Source organism: Ctenocephalides felis, unplaced genomic scaffold, assembly GCF_003426905.1.
Source record: "Ctenocephalides felis isolate EL2017-DRISC unplaced genomic scaffold, ASM342690v1 CF-g0.4_SCAFFOLD_03571, whole genome shotgun sequence".
Taxonomy (NCBI): Eukaryota; Metazoa; Arthropoda; class Insecta; order Siphonaptera; family Pulicidae; genus Ctenocephalides; species Ctenocephalides felis.
In genome coordinates, this window is record NW_020539725.1 from 1,460,544 (window position 1) to 1,484,228 (window position 23,685).

Genomic DNA, 23,685 nt, shown 5'->3' on the forward strand with positions numbered 1-23,685 from the left:
TGATAAAAATTGTTTCTTGGGCATCCATCCAATAATTAAAAAAACAGTTTTAATGCAAAATGTTTTAATTAAGAGAACATACGTTTCGGGTCCAGATTTGACCCATCTTCAGTGCATACAAATAAATTTTTTAAAAAAATATAACACAAAGAACAACATAAAAATGTAAACGAAAAAATAAGTATGAAATAAAAAATTGAAAAAACATCAAGTTATGAAAATTGTAAAAATTAAAATAAATAATATGTTTTATTGTAAAAAAGGTTATTCCAAAAACACATCTTGTTAGTTTGGAGACAGAATTACGTTACAATTTTCATAACTTGATGTTTTTTCAATTTTTTATTTCATACTTATTTTTTCGTGATCAAATGTTATCTTCCCAGTATAGAAATATATAAATTTAGAAAAGGATATTTCTGTTATATAAAAATGTATTAAAATATATCATTATCAAAACTATACAAAATGTCATGGCATAAAAATTGTTTTTTTCCAAACTCATGGCCTCTTTTATTCCCACAGTTATATTAATTTTTACACTGTTTTTAGAGCCACTGATGATGACATTAAATTGAGTGTCGAAACGTTTGGAATCAAGGATTAATTTACAAATCTTTGTTTTTTATTATTTGATGTATCGCACGGCAAGAACTTACTCATGTATATATATATATATATATATATATATATATATTGATTGTTTCTTTTCTGAACAGTAAATCCAATAATAAAAAACAATTTGTTTTCTGAAGATGTTTAATACGACGTTTCGGAACTAGGTACGTTCCATCATCAGGTTTATTCTGTCAAATACAATGTTTTTTTAAAAATATTGATTAACATTAATTAATGATGGTCAATACAGATTAATTAGAAATTTTTTTTTTTTAATTTTAATCTGTATTGACCATTATTAATTAATTGTATTTGACAGAATAAACCTGATGATGGAACGTACCTAGTTCCGAAACGTCGTATTAAACATCTTCAAAAAACAAATTGGTTTTTATTATTGGATTTACTGTTCGGAAAAGAAACAATCAATATAATGAAAAAATCCAGGTCTTATCTATTGAATATATATATATATATATATATATATATATATATATATATATATGATAAAAATTGTTTCTTGGGCATCCATCCAATAATTAAAAAAACAGTTTTAATGCAAAATGTTTTAATTAAGAGAACATACGTTTCGGGTCCAGATTTGACCCATCTTCAGTGCATACAAATAAATTTTTTAAAAAAATATAACACAAAGAACAACATAAAAATGTAAACGAAAAAATAAGTATGAAATAAAAAATTGAAAAAACATCAAGTTATGAAAATTGTAAAAATTAAAATAAATAATATGTTTTATTGTAAAAAAGGTTATTCCAAAAACACATCTTGTTAGTTTGGAGACAGAATTACGTTACAATTTTCATAACTTGATGTTTTTTCAATTTTTTATTTCATACTTATTTTTTCGTTTACATTTTTATGTTGTTCTTTGTGTTATATTTTTTTAAAAAATTTATTTGTATGCACTGAAGATGGGTCAAATCTGGACCCGAAACGTATGTTCTCTTAATTAAAACATTTTGCATTAAAACTGTTTTTTTAATTATTGGATGGATGCCCAAGAAACAATTTTTATCATATATATATATATATATATATATATATATATATATATATATATATATATATCAATAGATAAGACCTGGATTTTTTCATTATATTGATTGTTTCTTTTCCGAACAGTAAATCCAATAATAAAAACCAATTTGTTTTTTGAAGATGTTTAATACGACGTTTCGGAACTAGGTACGTTCCATCATCAGGTTTATTCTGTCAAATACAATTAATTAATAATGGTCAATACAGATTAAAATTAAAAAAAAATTTTTCTAATTAATCTGTATTGACCATCATTAATTAATGTTAATCAATATTTTTAAAAAAACATTGTATTTGACAGAATAAACCTGATGATGGAACGTACCTAGTTCCGAAACGTCGTATTAAACATCTTCAGAAAACAAATTGTTTTTTATTATTGGATTTACTGTTCAGAAAAGAAACAATCAATATATATATATATATATATATATATATATATATATATATATATACATGAGTAAGTTCTTGCCGTGCGATACATCAAATAATAAAAAACAACGATTTGTAAATTAATCCTTGATTCCAAACGTTTCGACACTCAATTTAATGTCATCATCAGTGGCTCTAAAAACAGTGTAAAAATTAATATAACTGTGGGAATAAAAGAGGCCATGAGTTTGGAAAAAAACAATTTTTATGCCATGACATTTTGTATAGTTTTGATAATGATATATTTTAATACATTTTTATATAACAGAAATATCCTTTTCTAAATTTATATATTTCTATACTGGGAAGATAACATTTGATCATGGATTAAGAATTGAAAAAAAAGACTTTGGTGCAACGCCCTAATCACTGGTCTTCCGTTGGCTACTTAAAAGGTACGCCCAGTCCTCGTGTCATCTCGGGTTAACGCATTTTCTCTAGCCATGACACCGGACTTCCGTTGGCATACTCATTCTGTATGCCCAGACCTCAGGTTATTGCTTGCACCAAAAAGTTGAATCGCAATACAACCTCTCCTTGTCTATTAACTCACCAAAGCGTCTTTTGATGCTTAAGACTTTGGATCTGGATCTGGATTTATGTTATTTTTAGAACTGGATTTAGATACTTCATCCAAGTTGTCCTCATCGACTCCAGTCATTCAAAGATTAACATCTTATGAAGGTTTAGGCAATTTAATCCTGCACTATTGAATCAACTGCCCTCATCGACCCCAACTGTCCGAGATACTCCATCGACAATTTCGTATAATGTTTTACTAACTTCGATGATTATGCCAGATGACTCTTATCCAGTTGTCGTGGACTACGATTGGTTCATACCATCATGAATTTGAGAAAAGCTTTCATGTCCTGAAATATGTAAAATACAAATCTCTTTTGCAATCTGTGTTGACGCCTTACTCAAACGTGGCCCAATAAAATAATATTATTATATTTTATTTCTTCCATACAGGATAGTAATAATGGACCCTCATCCCTTATTATGGAATTTTGAAATATTAAATATCTCATTGTCATGCATCCTGTCTCTAAATATATTCATACCATTAATCGAAAATGTAATGGGATGTCGCTTGAAACCACAAAACGAACCAATCAGAGAAATAACATGAAGTTGTCAAATTTTTATAATTTAGTATAAATCAAATATCATCTAACTAACATCAGTATTAATTCAAACTTCAACTAAGTAACAAGTATTAACTCAAATTTCAACTAAGCAACAAGTATTATTTCAACTGTATAACATATTATCTATAAATCTTAACATCGTAATATTTTATTTACATATACAACAATTAAACTACTTATCATCTTTTTATCGGTCTGATATAGCCATTATCCAAGTATATCTGATCATTCGAAAATTTAAACAAAGTGTAATAATTTAATATAGTTCGGCAGCATCTCGGTGGATCACGGAAACAAGATAGATTTTTGTAATCTATCTTGTCACAACAATCTGCTTTCTCACCAAATAAATATAACGTATTGACATGCATATTTGAACTTGTATGAAGTCATCACTGAGCAGGGAGTATATGTGGGAATCAAAGAGGCCAGGAGTTTGGAAGAATACAACTTTTTATTATGACTTTTTGTATAGTTTTGATAATGATATAATTTAATGTGAGTTGAGCTTGGGCGGCCGAACGGTTTACATCGGAGTGTTTACATTTAAATACTACGGTATGAATTCATGCTAATAGTTTTGTTATCAATGCATTCAATACATTATCAAGTAAACAGGTACAATAAATTGCGTAACATGTTCTCTTCGGAGGGGACATAGTGTCGCATTCATATATTTGAAACAGTGTTTACAATTGCGTAGTGCATACATTTCCTAAAATAATGGTTAAATCAACTAGTGTTACAAAAATTTTTCGTATTGTGAAATCATTAAAGATTTTAGATGACGATTTAACTATAAATTCTAGATTCGTCAAAAGGGATATATTGCCTAAAATCCGCAAACACATTCAACAGCGCATTCAAAAGATTAACGACGTCGAAATGTCAAATGAAAACAATGAATCAATTGATAGTAACCAATCTATACCAAATCAAATGATTTGAAGCCTGTACCAGTGCTAAAATTAATAGTGATTGGACTGTAGTAAACAATAAAAAACACAACCAGATCGACACAGAAACACCGTCATGTTTCAAGTGGTACGAAAAGACTACTGGCTCAAAGCTATTACTCCAACCAGCAATTGCTACGCAGTTTTAGAAAAAATACATCCGATCAAAATTTACCATGTCAAAACATACAAGTACAAAATAAAATTCCAATAAAACCTCCGCCTATTTTTGTACACAAAGTGGGGGATATTGAGCCATTGATTGAACTAAAAGAAAATTGAACTTAAATAAAGCGAAGCCAAGCAACAATACACACTAAAAACTATAGGAACAACACAAGTGAAAATAAATCTCGAAAGTGCAGAAACTTATAATAATATTTTAAACAAACTGAAAGAAAAAGGAACACAGATGCATTCGTATCAAGATAAGTCAAAACGGACATTTAAAGTCGTGGTTAAAAACCTACACTATAGCACCGACTTAGACATGCTGATAAATGAAATAGAAGAACTGGGGCACCAAGTTGTACACATCTCTCTTCTAAGAAGCAGATATACAAAATTCCCACTGAATATTATCTCGGTAGAACTGGAGCACAAAGAAAACTAGTGGGGTGCATGGCATCGTGCCTTACGGAAAATTGCTGGAACTTCCCGTACCGTAACAAAATGTTCGAGGAATATTAAATATTTTTTAAAGTTGAAATTATTTGTTTAAAGTATATTAGAACTAGAGTCCAAATTAAAAAAAAATTGTAAAAATAAATTTTGGAACAAATTTTTTTTTCCAGAAGCAATTATTCTGTTGAAACAAGCAGAAAGTTTTTTGAATCATTCAAATCGTACGCTTATTTCTCTCAAAAACTGCCACTTCTTATACATTTACCACTGTATCTTCGAAATGACTGAACCTGCCTCTGTCAAAAAATAATCACCTCTTCTCGCAATCATTACAAATTGAATGTTTTTTAGATCATTCAAATCGGATGCTCCGTTCTCTTAAAAACTCGATTTGTATTTTCTGCACTCTTTGCGTCGTATCTCCGTAATGGCTGGACCTGCCTTTGCAAAAAACTAATCAGCACATCTTCCTATCAATAGGAATCAATGTTTTTTGAACCATTCAAATCGGTTGATCAAAACACACACACACATCCATTTTTCTGAGGTATGCCAAAATGTTCAGAAACCTTCAAAACGTCGAGAAATGCAAAAAAAATTTATTTTCGATTTTCGGCCCATTACTATAACTACCCTACGGGAAGTTAATGGATATTTTTACAAAATTGAATTTTTATGTAAAACCAAAGTTGAAATTCAAGTTAAAGGACATTCTCGCGAAATAGTCCAGTGCACACGATGTCAAAGGTTAGGACATACAAGAAATTTTTGCTACAGAACACCCCGCTGCGTAAAATGCGCTCAGCAACATCTAACTGAAAAATGCTCATAGACAGACAAAATAAATAGCGGAGTAGCAAGTGTTCCCTGCAATGGAAATCATCCGGCCTATTACAAAGGCTGTGGGGTATATAAAGAACAGCTCGAAAAGAAATATCCAGCTTCTCGGGAAAGGCAATTCACTTCCAATAGATAATCTATCAGTAACACAACAGTAACTGGAGTTTTGTACTCAAGGGTGGCTCGTGGAAATACACGACACGACAGAGACAACAGAAGAGTTTATTGCAAAGAACACGGACAACAATAATAACGACTTATCTGAACTCTGAAATCTTAACTGAATGATCAAGACACTGACCGACACTGCTCAATTTACTCACAACAATTTTAAACAGGAAGATTTAATGACAGGCCATTTAAGAATATGTTTATGGAACGTCAATGGCCTGTGTCAGCATATACAGGAGGTTAAATATTTTTTGATAAACAATAACATCGACATTATGCTTATATCTGATAAAAAGTACTTTCGTATTACTAATTACCAAACGTACAACACAAATCATCCGGATGGAACAGCGCATGGTGGAACAGCCATAATTATTAAAAACAAGGTCAGACATACTGTTAAAGAATCGTTTTCCACCAATTACATGCAAGCAACAAATATTGCTTTTGACACATTGCCGCAAACCATCATTTTTTCAGCAATATATTGCCCCTCTTGACCTTAAATCTGTCAGCAACAGTTCTTGAAATTTTTTCAATTCATTGGCAATTTTTTCATCTCTGGAAGAGATTATAATGCAAAAAACACATGCTGGGGATCAAGACTAACTACTTCCAGAGGACGCGAGCTCCACAAAGCAATGAACCTGCTAAACCTGAATGCAATATCCACAGGCAAACCCACATATTGGCCCAGTGACTTATGCAAATTACCAGACTTGCTTGACTTTTTTATAACCAAATATATCCAAGAAAGCTCCATAAAGCTTCTTATTCTCAATCAAAACTTTTTCGGATATCTAAAAATTTCTGTATGTTTAATATTGCTTGCAATAATATGTTTAAATTTTCATTTAATTCTAACGCACATGTAATATTAATATATGGGTTTTGAAACATTTTACTTATTTATTTTGGAGATTTGATGCGATTTATTCTATTAAGAAAATCATAAAGAACAAAAAAAAATCTTGCCTCTCATTATTAAATATAACACTGGTACTTTACGTTGGATTGTTTTAATTAATTTTTCATTATTTAAAATATCTAAAGTTTCATCGTAAACTTCTCCTAATTGATATAGTAATGGCCGAAATGTATATATTCATCTATACAAAAAAAATTTAAAAATATTGTCCAAGATTAGTAAAGGATGCAAATTTTAATGATATTGTAAAACTTTATTATAAATTCCACATCTGAATCTTGTTTTAGCGCTCCCTAAGCTTGCGCTCGCATTTTTTGCATGCATCGCTTTCAAGGTAGAACCGGCCCTGTTTATACATGTACATATATATCCTTGTGAATATGCATATACTTGCATATGTGTAACTTTGTGTACATATGCATATATGTATTCATGTGAATGTGTAGGCATATAAATGCATTCATTTATATATATATTATATATATATATATATATATATATTCTTTTTTATCTGTTTAATATTTAGTTTCTACCTTTACTACCTTTACTATTATTTTTTATCTTTTTGTTGTTAAGTGTTGCGGTTCTGTTAATTTTTCTCTTATATTTATAGTTTCTATACCAATCCGTAAATCTTATAATTACCGGGTTATATTAATTTTTACACTGTTTTTATATACACTGATGATGACATTAAATTGAATGTCGAAACGTTTGGAATTAATTTATAAATCCTTGTTTTTTATTCTTTAATGTATCGCCATAAAAGAACTTACTCATATATTTCAACACACACACACACACATATATATATATATATATATATATATATATATATACATACACAAAATCACACAGTGGTCTTATTTATTTTAATAATGTTTTCGCGTCTGTATAACGTGACGAAAGCAATAATCACAATCCTGTCAGATGTTTTAGCGTCATTGGCTTCAAACGTTTGTCGCGCATACAAAAATTTATTATGAGGGCGGTTTTATCATGTTTTTTCAAACGATTAGTAATAAACTTTTGGTGAACTATATGGACAAAATGGTTTTTGTAAGTAGTTGAATTAGTTTTTGAACATGTTATAATAGTTCCCACTTAATTAGACTATGTTACTGGTAGTCAATGATTCTAAGACGAGTAAAAACGATTGAGACTGATTATAATATAATTGAATAAATAAATATTATTGAATAACGAAGCACCATGTATTTTTTCCCGTACATGCTCTACTGTTATTTAAATAATCAGTATACATTGTGTTTTAAATAATTTTATTATTTTTGATCGTACATATTACATTCTTAAATGTGAATATTACTGTTTTAGATTCTATTTCTTCTATTGCACTTCTTTTACATTATCAATCATTCTTACTATTAATATGATACAGAATTAAGTCTATTTGTAACCTTGCATACATTCAGTACATATTCCATTTTTAATAATAGATATTATTTTCTAATCAGTTTTATATCATAATTACAATTAGTGTCGTCATTTTAAATCTGTTTAATTTCATATTATTAAAATAATGCTAATAATTCGTTACAGATCATATGCAATCACTATGTAAAAATCACTTTTTGCAACAACTATATCGGAAAATAGATGGCGCTGTTCTTTTATCTCAAAATGAACGCAATTTAGATTGCGTAATAACATTCCAAACACACTCTGTGTTGCAACGATTTATGCTAAGATTTGATATTCTACAACTTGACTGTAATGACCATTTATATATATACGATGGAGCACATGCTGGAGGTTTGCATAAGGTAAGGTGATTAATAATATTTTCTGACTGCGATTACCTAAATCTTTTAAGCTATATATTTGACCCAAATCGCTGGAACCGTGATTTATTCAAACGGAGCATATTTGATTCGATGATAATTGCCCATACAAAAAATATACTTAATTTAAGAATGGATACTAATATATTACATGATTAATGCCTAATTTTTTTAAATATGTAATTATCAACAAAATTTGAATATTAACTTTAATTATTATATGTCTTACGAGATGTTGATTTTTGATACTAGTACCATCTTATATCTTGTTTAAAAAATATTCATATTTTACTGAAAATGAGATGGATATAAATCTTGGATTTATTGAATGAAATTGTAATAATTTGTAATATTGTAAAGATGAAATTGTATATAAGTTAAATCAAAACCCCATTGGAATAATAGAAAAGTAAGCAAAAAAGAATATAGACTAAGAACAATAAACAAGACGTAAATTAATATTGAATTAGAAGATGGACATACATATAAAAAATACAAAAATTTGAGGGAATAATGAATGAGAATGGAATCCAAATGAAGTTCCAAATAAAAAAGTAATAAGGAAAAAAAATTAAATGAGTGCTAGGCACTGATCAAGAATTGTTAAAATCGAACAAGGTTATAAACTGATAAACATGTATTTTTTAAGAAGCAAGATCACTAAATAACCCATACATATATTCTGTAACAAATTTGAAAAGAAAAAAACAATAGCAGAAACTTCTGAAACGTTCAGTTTGAAACGAGGGTTGAAATTGAAGTAAAACGCTTCAGGCGAGATTATGGCGAAGTGTTTATACCGTCAGCGACATGCATACAAAATTACTTTGTAAACACTACACTGCGTAAAATTAATACAGAAACATTTTTCTAATGAGTATCCTTCGACAGAAAAAATAAAAGAAATCAACATGTGCTCTTTTGATCTTAGAATGACTCTACTAAATACACGGGATGCTCGGGATTCGCCAGCAGACCATGAAAATACCCCTCTAGCGTATGATGATCCAAACAACTGCAACCCGACAAAAATAACATTGATACTTTTCAAATAAGTGCTAATAACTCATAGCTAACTGATGAGTACCAAGCTTTATATTTTACCGACACTCATATAAAAAATCTAAAAATTAAATATTATTAATTATATTCCACTGATCATAAATTATGCTGGTAGCTCGCGACATCATACTAAAGGGGTGTGTCATTTGTAACATACCAGGATGCGTTCACAATGCATCTTAAAATTTTTGATTGCGCTACTTGTATTCTTTTATATTTGAATTGCTTGCGCACGCCCATAGCTCAATGCCGTATGTCCAGATTGGGATAATTATTGTTTTATATAAAAGGAGTTTGTTTTCATAGCACATATTTGAACTCCTGCCAATTAGCCAATACAACTCTTTGAACTTTTTCTCCATCTGTTTTCTTTTCATTTTGATGTGCGTTGACCAGCTTAACTTTCTATCGAGATGAATCCCAAGGTATTTTACACTCTCATATTTCGGTATTTCTATGTTGTTTATTTTTACGCTTGGGCAGTCCAGGGTTTTTGTTGTGAAGGTTATATGGCTAGATTTTGTTTCATTTATTTTAATCTTACACTTATTGAGCCACTTTTCAATTTCAGAGACATATTGTTGAACTTTTGACGTTGCGACGGATGCATTTGTATGAGTTCCCATGACAACTGTATCATCGGCAAAAGTTCCAATTATGACATTGCTATCAGTTGGAATGTCGTGTGTATATATGAGGTATAATATTGGCCCTAAAACACTCCCTTGTGGAACCCCCGACTTGATGTTAAATAATTCTGAAGTTTCTGTTCCAACTCTAGTTCTGAATAATCTGTTTGTTAAGTAACTTTTCAATAGTGAAAATATCTTGTGCGGCAAACAATTTTTTATTTTGATGAGTAGGCCCTCGTGCCATACTTTATCAAATGCCTGTTTGATATCGATAAAGATTGCTGAACAATATTCCTTTCTCTCTATTGCCTTTTGGATGTTATTTACTATCCTATGGCATTGTTGTATTGTGGAGTGCTAGGTTCTAAACCCGAATTGATGATCAGGTATTATATTTAAATACTCTTTTATTCTTACTAATATTAGTTTTTCCAACAATTTTGATAGAATTGGCAGTAAACTGATTGGTCTGTAAGATGTGACAGCTGGTTTTCCTGGTTTTAAAATCATTATAACCTCTGAAATTTTAAAACATTTTGGCCAATATCCCAACCTAAATATTGCATTATAAATATATGTCAGCAGAACAATTGCTTTTCTTGACAATTCTTTCAAGACCCTTCCTTTTATGTTATCTATCCCTGCACTCTTCTTATTGTTTATATGTTTAATAAACCCTTTTATTTCTTTTGGTGTTACTTTTTTATAATTGTAGAATCATCATGCATTGCTTTTGCCTTACATCGTTGTCAATAACGTCATCATTTGGAGTGAACACATCTGATAAATAAATTGCAAACAAATTTGCCTTTTCTTTGTCACTTTTGGCCCATTCGCCTAATGATGGTGATTCCATTCTTATTGGGGCGTTAAAGTGGATATGTTTCTTCAAAGATTTTATAGGTTTCCATATCGAATAATCGTATCTATTAAGATTAGTAATGAATTCCGCCACACTGTTGTTCCGCATGGCTTTCAACTTTTGTTTTAGTTCATTCGATAAATTGTTGAATACAGTTTTATCGCTTGGATTACGTGATCTTTGCCATATTTTCCTTGCTCGTCTTTTTTTCCTTATTAATATTTTAATTTCCATTGGGATATTAGACGTTGTATTGTTATATGTTATATGTGGAGTTGCATTTTGTACAGATTTTTTCAGTGTATTTATATAAAAATTTAAGTTATTCTCTATGTCTGCTTCAGATTTCAATCTGACTTTAAGGTGTAATTTAGAATAAATTTCTTGTCTAAAAGAGTTCCAGTTTTTTTACTATTAAAAAGACCATTAATTTCTTTCACTCTTATTACTGTGGTGCTAATTGTTGCTATAATAGGTGTATGATCTGATGATAAATCTGAATTATCTCTTATGTTTGTGTATAAATCAGAAATTCCATTTATTATATAAAAATCTAGAAGGTCAGGGCGTTTGTTTCTATCCGTAGGCCAGTAAGTAGGTTTTCCAGTCGATAAGAATGAATAATTTTTGTTTAACAGCATTTGTGCCAACTGCTTACCTTTAGGAGTGGTAAGTCTAGAGCCCCATAATGTATTTTTGCTGTTAAAATCACCACCCATTACAAATCTGTGTCCTAATGTATCAAAGAATTTTTCATAATCATCTATTTTCATCCTGTGACGTGGAGGACAATATACAGAAGAGACAATGATATCATAAGGAAATGTATTAATGCAAATTGTAGATGCTTGTAAGTAATTTTCTTGAAAATTTGTTAGTGTGTAGTGTGAAACACTGTTTTTAATCAATATTCCAGATTCAGCGTGTGCAGTATTGTCTGGGTGATTAGTATTATAAAAAGAATAGAAAGGAATCTTGAAATGTAGATTATTTGTTAAATGCGTTTTACTGATTAGCATCATATCAATCATATGTTGTTGTAAAAATATTATTAATTCACTTTTATGGTTTAGAACACCATTTGCATTCCATTGAGCAATCCGAAGAAACTTGGCCATTAATTTTTAACTAATTTGGATAACATGTTCATGACTAACCTGTTTTGCTCCATTAGTTGTTTGAACATATCTTTAAAATCATTAATTAATGTGATAAGAGCAATGGTTACCTGTGACTGTTCGTTTTTATATTTCGTTGTAACTTTAATACTTCTGAATAGCTTCTATGGTCACTGTAAGAATTAGCTAATGGACGTCTGGTTTCTTCTGTTTTTGATGTTTTAACTCTATCCGTGGTTCGTCTTCCTTTTTGAAAGTTGTAATTATGTTGTTTGTAATAATCCTTGTGAAAATGACAACCTTTGTAGTATTCCGGATGAGCACCACCACATAGAATGCATGTTGCTGGAGTAGATCTTTCATTCTTACATACTGAAGTATTATGAGGTCCACCGCATTTAACGCAGGCAAATGTCTGTTGCAATAATTTTTAGAATGTCCATACATTTGACATTTTGTACATTGAATAACACCTTGCTTTTACGTGGCGGTTCCACCACAATCATATGATTAAGCAATTTTTTTAGTTTATATGTTTCGCCATTGTTTTCTGCAGATTCTAAATCAACAAAAAACATGTTTAAGGGCAATTTGGTTTTGTGTTGTTTCACATTAATTATACACCTTACTTTAAAATTAAGTTTCTTTAATTAATTTTTTATTTCATTGGTGTCATATGTATGGTGTATATTTTTTATCACAACTCTAGAAGACCGTTCCTGGTTTATCTGATAAGTGTGATATACTACATTTTTCATTTAAAAAAAAACTTGATTACTGCCCTGTATTGGTCATGTAAATTAGTGTTTATTCTAATTATATCATTCGGCATAGATTTAAGTATATAATCATTTTCATCCATGATTTTATTTAAATCACTTCTCATATCCGGGAAGTCTGTAATGCCGTACACAAATATTGGTGGGGGTCTTTGTATTTTAGTCGTGGACGTTGTGATGTTTTTATCCGTTTGATTAACGGTATTGGAATTTGATGTTTCAGTTGTCAAATTTAATATGTCAAATCTATTTGAAACTTTTATTGAATTTTCAAGTGAATTGTTTGATGATGTGCGCCTACGCTTAAAAGTTTTACTTGAATTTACTACTTGCCATGAGACAGACGGCATGGGCGTTGCTCCGGTATCTTCAGTATTAATATTCATCTTATAATGTTTGGTTAATTGACTGTGTGTTTCCTGTTTCGATTCTGAAGAAGCTGCTGTACCCCCAATCATGGGGGCACATAAACTTTAGTTTAACCTCTCAGTAAATTAATCTTAGAGCAACAATTACTTAATTTATGGTAATTTTTTAATTTATTAAATACTCGGTTGTGTCAAACTTATGCAAAAACAAAAGCTATGACCCACGAATATTGATGTACTGAAATATTAGATAAGAGAATTTAGTATTGTTTGAATGTACAGCGTACAGATGATTCTATTCATCTTTCGAATATTGACTCAGTCATCCATGTATTTAAAAAAATCTCATTGTTTACAATTAATGTAAACTAATGTAATAATTTATAAAAACGTAATGACACATTGTTTTATTCTCACTCGATCCCAAGGCTGACTTGGTATTTGGCGCAGTCAATCCCTGCCACTTCATTTCAATAAAAATATGTCATATGTATGGATTATGAATGCATTATGAATTACACACACATACATTTATTTATATATGTAGCACTCAGCCTCCCGACGCACAGTGGTCAAAAACACCAAAAAGCTGGCCAAAAGTAGCAAAAAAAATTTTTTCTACAATTTTTATTCCGATGAGAATATCTTAGGTACTATTCATATGACCCACTTTCACTATGGTCATGGTGAAACCATGCATGGTATAGAAACAGAGGACATCACACGGCTGTTATCTCTCTGACTCACTTTTATAGTAAGCGTCGCACATCGTATTACTTCGCATCAACTCAACTGATTTACACATTTAAACATGGAATTTATTCGTTCTTTCATTATATTCTTATATTGGCTTTTGCAGTTTTTTTTCGTTTTTTACATGCGTCTTAAACTGAAGATAATTTTCTAGATTTTCGAGAATAACACTAACTTTAAAACAGTCATAAAGAATGTTCCATCGAGTTCCATTAAGATTTTTATTTTTTGTATTAGAAATATCTGTCCCTATAAGTAGTGTAGAATTCAGCTGCTCAAAGTTGCACACTTAGCTTCGGTAGGTTTCATCTTGGTGTTACGTGCATTTTTTCAGTTAAGAGTAATGATTTTTTAGTAAGTAACGTATTTTTACCGATAATAGTAGTCTCTAATTTATTCTTTTTTATTTTCAGTATAATCAATATCATATTCGTAATCGGCAACCTCGAAAATTCTCGTACACTCTGAAGAACATATAAGTTGTAATTTCTCAGAAATGGTCCGCCATTTTGAATCCGCTATTTTGTTTTCAGCAAGTTGAATATCTAAATTGTGATCAGCAACCTCGAAAACCTCCGTATAAATTTTTGAGAGCGTATATTGTAATTTCTCAGAAGTCGTCCAACATTTTGTTTTTGGTAAATTAAATATCGGATTCGTAATCAGCAGTCTCGAAAACAGTAGAATGCATGATTTTGGACAAATCCGACAATATTTTTGATTTTTGTCCATCTTTTCAGGATTTTTGACCACTGTGCGCCGGTAGTGCACACAGATTCATGAAAAACAAATCGAAGTTGAGTCACGTGTAGCCTTGAATCATTCTCCTATAGTTCTGACATACTGCACTAAAATTCTATTAAATGACAATCAGTACTTCAAACCAAACATGTATTTTTTGTACTTTGTGTAATGGTACTTATATCGCAGAATTATGAAAGATATACTAAATTGTGTTAATGCTTTTAAAAATGATCAAGGTATAAACTAAGCAATATATGAGCTCACAAAAAGATTACAAGCAGCTCAAATTTCTACCTTAGATTTCAAACTACCCTATACAAATCAAGAAACAGTTGACGACTATAAAAAAGATATAGAAATTTTGGCAAGAGACGAAAGGAATTGCAACAATGTATGTAACAATACTCTCAAATATGTCATACATAAAAATTTCAGAGTCAAATTATTTCCTATGAACCGCATTCAAAAAAGTTAATAAAACTATCAAAGCTGAATCCCCAAGGAAGTCGGACCAAACCTGGATAAAAGTTCATAATGGAAAGGTTTTTACCTTTACGGAACATCTCCAGGGCACCTTTCCTCAACCAGAACCACAAATTTTTAATAATAATAATAATGCCAAAGATTTGTTAATGTTACGTATGGACATTGGCTTTGACTAGCATATTAAAACAATAACTTTATCAGAGAAAGTCGCCAGGCGTCAATAGGATTCCAATTAAAATATTGTAAGAAACACTTACTAAATTATTTATATTCATGTCTTTAAGAAAATCTTGTCGCTCCAGTCGTACTTAACGATGCGAAAAACCGCTAGAATTATTTCTATTCCAAAACCAGCTAAAAACAACATCAAGTATCATCATATCATCCAGGTAGACTCGTAGACATGACTACATGTAGATAGGCGGCGAGGCAGATTCGTCAAATAGGTAAACAGGTAGCACATATACAAGTGGACATGTAAATAAGTAGAAAAGTAGATAGGTAGGTAAACGGGTGGAATATGTGGCACATAGGCTGGCAAACCAGTAGACAACCAGTTAGGCCTTAAGATAGGTCAAAGATTAGACTGATTTAGTTAACAGGGAGACAGGTGGATCATACACAAATAATAATATATCGCGATGACTTATAAGAAATAAATTGTATTTTTTGATTGTCTAAATCAATAATTCAAAAAAATATTTCAAGATATTATAATAAACTGTGTCTATATATTTGTTTGTCTCCAAGGAGCAGCCAGTAATGAAGTGAAAGATATTATACTCAAGAAAAAATTGAGACATGAATCTTGAATAAACAAAGTGGCTACTGACAAATTTTGATATGCTATTATTAGTATAATTGCATTAAATAGATTTGTCATTTTTTATTTTTGTATAGCCGCAAATCATTATTATATAAATTTGTTATTCAGCACTTTTGTTAGCTATTCAACATTTACAATACATCTGTGTCAATATGTTTTCTAATCTACATAATGTTTTTAGGCGGATATTACGTGCCGAAATACAAAAGAATCTGTTGGTATAATTTTTCCTCGAAGCAACCTCGTGACATTGAAATATGTCACGGACGGTTGGGGCACAGACAGCAATGGATTCAAATTAGTAATAACAGCTCTCAAAGAACCAAGTAAGTGTGTTTATCTTACTGTTATATGCTGATCAGTACAAAAGTTTGTGATAAATATTCTGGTTAGTATATTACATGAATTTAAAATATTAATTTTACTTTTAAATTAAAACTTGAAATCATCACTTTATTCGATAAAGTTTTTAAAAGAAAAATGTTTTCTTCATTTTGACATATTTTGGAAATTCTGAACTGTTTTTCAAAGCAATCGTACTGCTTTATCTGCATAGAGACGAAATGTCAAAGCGCGCAAGTGCCGTGCCGCCGTCTAACGGATAAGCATTGGTACGGAACCCATAGAAATGTAAAAAAAAATTATATTTATTGTTAAAATCTCTATAAAATATCAGATAATTTGATGTGCATATGTCTAATGATCATTTTTGACCGCCAAATTGCATTTTTTTTTTACTTTTATCATAAGATCTCCGAAAAAGCTAGACCTGCCCTCATGAAAATTTGATCAATTCTTCATCTTGTCAATTTAAGTGAAACGTTTTTTGAATTATTCGAATCGGACGCTCCGTTCTCTTAAAAACTGAGTTACCGTTTTCGGCACTTTTTGCCCCGCATCTTCGGAGCGGCTAACGAAAAAAGTAAAAAAAAATGTCATTTGGCGGTCAAAAAGGATCATTAGATATATGCACATCAAATTATCAGATATTTTATAGAGATTTTAACAATAAATATAAATTTTGTTTACATTCGTATGGGTTCCGTACCAATGTTTATCCGTTAGACAGCGACGTGGCGCTTACGTCTTCATGCAGTTAAAGCAGTAGGATTGCTATGAAAAAAAGTTCAGATCTTCCAAAATATGTCAAAATAAAGAAAACATTTTTTTTTTAATTTTTTTTCAAAAAAAAAGTAATTTTTTGTCCAATTTATAGTTTCTCAAAAATCTAATTTTTTCGAAGTAAATTTTTTTCAAAAATGTTAATTGTTTTTAAAAAAATAATAATTTTTGGTACGGGAAGTTCCAGCAATTTGCCTTAAGGCACGATGCCTTAATTGCCTTAAGACAAAATTCCACTTACAGCTAGTTTATATTTTCGAAGGACCGATATATTTAGATAGTCGGCTATATCAGACCGATTAAAAGATGATAAATAAATGTTTAATTGTTGTATATTTATATGAAATCCTACGATATTATATATATATATATATATATATATATATATATATATATATATATATGATATGTTACTTGGATGAGGTTTTGAATTATTACTGAAGTTTGTTACATATATTTTATATATTACTCCTTTGAGTGTTGATTTAAGACTGATCACAAAAGATTTGAATTTTATATTATTTTTCTGGTTGGCCCATTTTGGATCCAATCAGTGGCTATTACATTCATCAACCAATCAGGTATTGGTCGGTGATTGCATGGTACATAGAATTAAAACTGGGTACAGGCGATCCGAGTTTCTTAGAAATATAGATTAATTGCAGGATGATATATTTAGGGACAGAACGCATGACAATAATATGGATTATTTTAATTTGAAATAGTAAATAAAGGATTAGGGTTCATTGCTGCTATCCTGTATGAAAGTAATAAAATATATAATTAGACCAGGCTTGGGAGTGTGGCGTTAACAGTATGTTTTACACTTTCAGAGATATAATAATGAGAAATTGGTTGTTTTTTTCTTAAATAATTTTTTTTTCATGAAATCATGAGTTTTTTTGGAAATTTCATACTAAAGTTGTGGTATTTTCTAGAATCTATCAAGATCTCTTAAACCAAGTTAATTCTAGAAGGAATATAACTATTTTTAATTTTGGTGGAACTGGCACTCATAAACTATTTGATTTAAATGAAAAAAAACATTGTATAAGTTTGTTTTTATTTGCATGATAGCTCACTCATTTACACGCAGAAGTACTCATTTTAAAGCTTATTTTGAGTATTATAAAACCCCATTTTCATATCTAGCCTAATATTGTTCCTAGAACACCGATTTATTAAGATTTTAATTGATATAATTTTGTTTATTACATGATTTTTGCTAAAATGTATATTTTTAGAAACATTTGCAAAAACTATGAAAAACGCAAAAAAAACAAATTTTCAGTAGCCAGTAACTTGAAAAGTAATTGATTTTTTCAAAAACATTATTAAACATTTTTCTCTTCCAATTAGTTTTTTATTGATATCCGACGTTATTTTGAAAGAGATACGATGAAAGAGATAGTCACCATCCCGGGAAGTGGCAAAGGAGTCTAAATTATTTTCACTTTTATACTTGAGAGTAAGATGAACCTAATTCCAAAATTTCATGCAAAAATTATCAGACCCAAAACGCTCCATTAACTTGAGTAAATATTTCGTATACAATGCCAAACATATGAGTTTTTGACACAATGAAAGTTCTAAATAATTTTTTGAATAAATAAATTATTTTTGTATTGTGATTTAGTAAAGTAAAGCAAAACACGACTGAATTTAAAAGTTAAAAAATACTAATCTCAAATTTAATTATATGTGCAATATTATATTGTCTAGGGCGCAATCACACAGTCCACAACCGTCAGACGCATGCGCAGAGACTGCATCACCTGTAAGACGCATGTTGACTGTAAATCTTATATTATTTTAATTTTTGGTACATCAGAGCTGCTTTTCGGCAATAATAATATAGACAATACATTTTTCTTATTTATAATCATAAACATATTATATTTTAATATTGCCTGAGCTTATAAGTGAATAAAAATGTTTGACAAATGACTGTCTTCATTTGTTTTTGATGTCAAACAATTTCCCAAATATTTTCAAGATCAAACAATGATAGGCGGTTTTTTGTAAATTTTTCAATTTATTTGTACAATCTAATTATATTTCTATGAATCAAAAAATTCCAGAAAATTTCTTTAACAAATTTCAGGAAGTTTTATGGAAATCCAAATAATAGTTCAGGAGGATTAGCCATTCATACCCCATTACAGAAGGATTTGCTATATAAGATATTACCTAAACTTCCTGTTCAACCCATCATATATTTTAGATATGTTGATGACATTCTTTTATGTTTAGATAATAACTACATCAACATTACTTTGAATTGTTTTAACTCTTCAGGTAAACATTAACTGTTCACTTGTGAACAAGAGGTTAACAATTCTATTAGCTTTTTAGATATTAAAATTATTAGATTTAACAATAACAAAATTTATACAAACTGGTATCAAAAGCCAACTTGGTCTGGTCGTTACATTAATTATTTTTCCTTTCATTCCCGTTCGATCAAAATTTCGATTATTATCCCATTAATTGATCAAGATATTCTTTTAAGTAATTTTATCCTTTGGAATAAAAATTAAGATTTAATCCGCGAAATTTTAGTATACAACTCATATCCGTTTCATTTAGTTAATATTATTATAAACAACTGTATTGAATATTTAAATAATAATGAAATAAACATTAATAATGATAACCTTTCTGTACTTGTTGATACTAGTTTAATTAATTCTTCATCGTAAATAAGAGAAGTTCTTCCTCTTTGCTTTTTGACAGCTATCAAAATTTAATTAACGCATTTAAATCTGATTTTTTAAATATTTGAACAATTTTTACCACTTGATACTTTCTTTTTTAGATTTTGGAAATATTTTGATTACTTGATTATACTTTTAAAATTCTATATATATCCTAATATATATAAAGTTAGTGTCACGTTGTTTCTTTGCGATGGACGCCTAAAATACTTTTTTTGTGTTACAATTTATTTTTGTTAATCAAGACTTTAATGTCTTATTTACAAAATTGATATGTGCAAAAAAAGAAATGATACAAGAAAATACAATAAATTGAATATAAAATGAAAAAAGTTAAAATGAAATAAAATAAAAACAGCAATACAAAAAGCAATACAAAAATAATAACATAAATAAACTCTGACGTGGTGATGTATGCCGCGTACAAAGTCAGGGCGCGAGCAGACATAGGGCTAGGTGTATGGTAGATAGGAAGGCCATTTCTCGTTTAGTCTTCTTAGCGGACTGTGAATCGCTTGAATAGTAGGATTTGTATGCTGGATTAATTTATTGTTGAAAGATGAACTTTTAAGTTTGATCATTTCGTTTGCTGTATAGATTTTCAAATCCTTATGTAGGCAAAAGTTCGAAATATACCAAGGCGTATTAGTTAAGATACGCAGGATTTTATTCTGGCACCTTTGAATGATGTTTATGTTTGATTTGCAAGAGCAACCCCATAGTTCGATTGCATAAGACCAAATGGGCACTATGATAGTTTTGTACAGAAGTACCTTGTTCTCAAGAGAGATTTCAGATTTCCTCCCAAAAAGCCAGTAAAAATCTTTTATTTTCAGTTGGATTTGTTTCCTTTTATTTTCAATGTGCGTTTTCTATATCAATTTCGAATCGATGTGCATGCCTAAATATTTGACAGAATTGCATGGTGCAATTATTGAATTGTTTATGATGATAGGTGAACTCTTGTGGAGTTTTAGTGAAACAATTATGTGCTGAGATTTTTTGATATTAATTTTGATATCCCATTCTAAAAACCATTTTTCGACACTAGATAAATAATTTTGTAACCAACAAGGTGCTGATGTAATATCAGAATTGCATGAAATTATTATTAGATTATCATTTCTTGGAATAATATTCGGGGTGATCTGCTTGTTTGTTTCATGTACAATCTCAGAAAAATCTTCTGTTTTATTTTTTAAATCAATAACGCTTGTAGGCCTAGATTTTGGAAATAATTTTGAATCAAGTATAGATTTAAATTGTGTCCAGTTAGAAAGTTTGTTGTGAAGAATGTGATTGTTGTTAGCTAGAGTAGAAAATGTGCTAAACGTCATAATTATTGGCGAATGATCAGAAGAGAGATCGTAACTAGATTCAATATTAAGATTTGAATAATCAATACCTCTCACAATAAAAAAATCTAAAAAGTCTGGAACTTTAATAGGGTCAGAAGGCCAATATGTTGGACTACATGTTGAAATAAAGAAGAGGTTATTTTGCTGTATGGCAGCATGAAGTACGAGTATCTTACCTTTGGCTGTAGTCAGTCTAGAAACCCAGGCAATATGTTTCCAATTAAATTCACGACCAATGATACATTTATTACGTAATTGAGAGAAAAATGAAGAAAACTGAGCACAAGAAAGTTTGAATCTTGGTGGGCAATAAACAGCAAAAACACAAAAATTATATAAGTTTGTTTCAACAGAAATTTGAGTTGCTTGTAGAAAATCATCACAAATATTTGGTAGAGCAAAATGCTTCATATTATTTTAGATTAATATCGCCGAACCGCCGCGAGCCATGCCACTTGCATGATTTGAATTATAAGTGGTGTAATTATAAATTTTAAAGTAGGTTTTTATGTAAAGTGTGATTCTGAGATTAATAAAATATCTATCAAGTTAAATTAAAAAAAAAACATTCTATTTTATTTTTGTGAGGTAATAAACCGTTGGCATTCCATTCAGTAATTTTAATGATTTTTGCCGTAAGTTGTTGACTTACGTGGATAGAATATTTATTATAATGGTGTTCTGTTACATGAGCTGATTGAAAATAGATTTAAATTCCAAAATAAATGTTGCTAGAGAATTATTAGAATCAGAAAAATTATTTTTTGTTATGTCTGCATAGGATGAGCCATGAATAGTTGGTTTTAGGGCCGAAGAAATGTTTAAATTGTTATGATTTTTAAAATTATGGCTTAATGAATTGGGATTTCTGACTGATTGATTTAATAGAGTTTTGTTTCTTTGTACTTTAATTTTTTGGAAGTAAGAGCAATCGCGATAGTTAGCTGGATGATCACCGTCGCAAAAATAACAACATGACGGATCATTCGGGTCTTTGGTACAAGCTATTATATGATGATTATCATCGCTTTGTAGGCAAGCAAATGGTCTAATTCAGTACGTTTTGGACTTTCTCGGTGGTTCGACGCGTATTATCTAGTTTAATAATTTGTAAATATTATAAATATTTTTGTTATTTCTGCTTGGTCCTAGGTCAACAAAAAACATATTGAGGGGTTGTTTTGTTATTCTATGTCTTATATTAAGTATGTTACGTACTACATGTCCTTCTTTTGATAGTTCTAATTTAATTGATATCTTCAATTCCATAAATAAATATTGGATGCGTTGCCATCATTTGCTGTTGAAAGGGCCGAAAATCCGTTTTGAATTTTGACATTTATTCCTAATGGTTTAAATGATGTTTTTCTTTTTTTGTGATTGACTAATTGCCATGAATTAGGAAGTTTTTTGATATTAGATTGTGTTTGAGACAGACATGTAGTTGCATCATTACTAGATAATAATACTTTCTGGAATGAGTCAGGATCGGATGTAGATGGACGTAACGAGATCTTTTTCGTTGTAGAAATGTTGTGCCGACTTTCCTCGCGAGGTATCTTGCTATATTTGCTCGACCTAAAATCGGTTTTTCATGGTAAGCAAAACAAATTTAAAATCGATTCAGTATTTTAGGCCTAAACCTTTTTAAACTGACCTTTTTGCCTAAAATACTGAATCGATTTTAAATTTGTTTTGCTTACCATGTGCATATGGATCCCATTTAGGCGGCGGGGTATATTAAAAATCTCAATTTAAAGCCGAAATTGTATTTTATTGAAAGAAAAAATATTTTGACGTTTAATAAATGGAGAATAAAAATAATGAAAACCAGTCGAGCCATATAACCTTTACGTTGAAAAAGGTTAAATGCCCTTCTTCCAGCATGTATAATATGATTATACTCGAATTCTCCAGCGTCAAATATCTTGGTATTTATTTGGACCGAAAACTTAACTGGATACTACATATAAATAAACTAGTTGGTATTGGTATTTTGCCCTGAGGAAAGTTACATGAACTTTCCGAAATGTGTAAATAATTGATTTAATCAATAAAAATAAATTAATTTGAGTTATTAAAAGCATTCCGAGTGGATTCATTACACATAATTGAAAACGAACGAACACGTTAACTCGGAGTATTTTCTAAAAGCAAATTTTCAAAAATCCGTAGAACTTTAATGGTTTAGTATGTTCATTAAGACCAAGTACTCTATCGTTTTACCAAGTAAATCGTCTAATTTTCGTCGTTTTAGCCCGCAATTCTGAATCG

The 23,685-nt window shown here is 30.0% G+C and overlaps 1 protein-coding gene across 6 annotated transcripts in view; it reads left to right on the plus strand.

Moving 5' to 3' along the window:
• Positions 1-23,685, plus strand: part of LOC113385117 — a 113,164-nt gene that overhangs the window by 29,286 nt on the left and 60,193 nt on the right. For 4 of the 6 annotated variants that reach the window (XR_003367967.1, XR_003367966.1, XR_003367968.1 and 1 more), the window contains 2 exons: positions 8,343-8,566; positions 16,396-16,540. Coding sequence is in view for 1 of the 6 variants with exons in the window: in XM_026622929.1 (XP_026478714.1) it covers positions 8,343-8,566; positions 16,396-16,540 (369 nt within the window). In the remaining 5 variants the exon portion in view is untranslated. The remainder of the gene's footprint in view (positions 1-8,342; positions 8,567-16,395; positions 16,541-23,685) is intronic. The other 2 variants (XR_003367969.1, XR_003367970.1) reach the window with 1 other exon arrangement.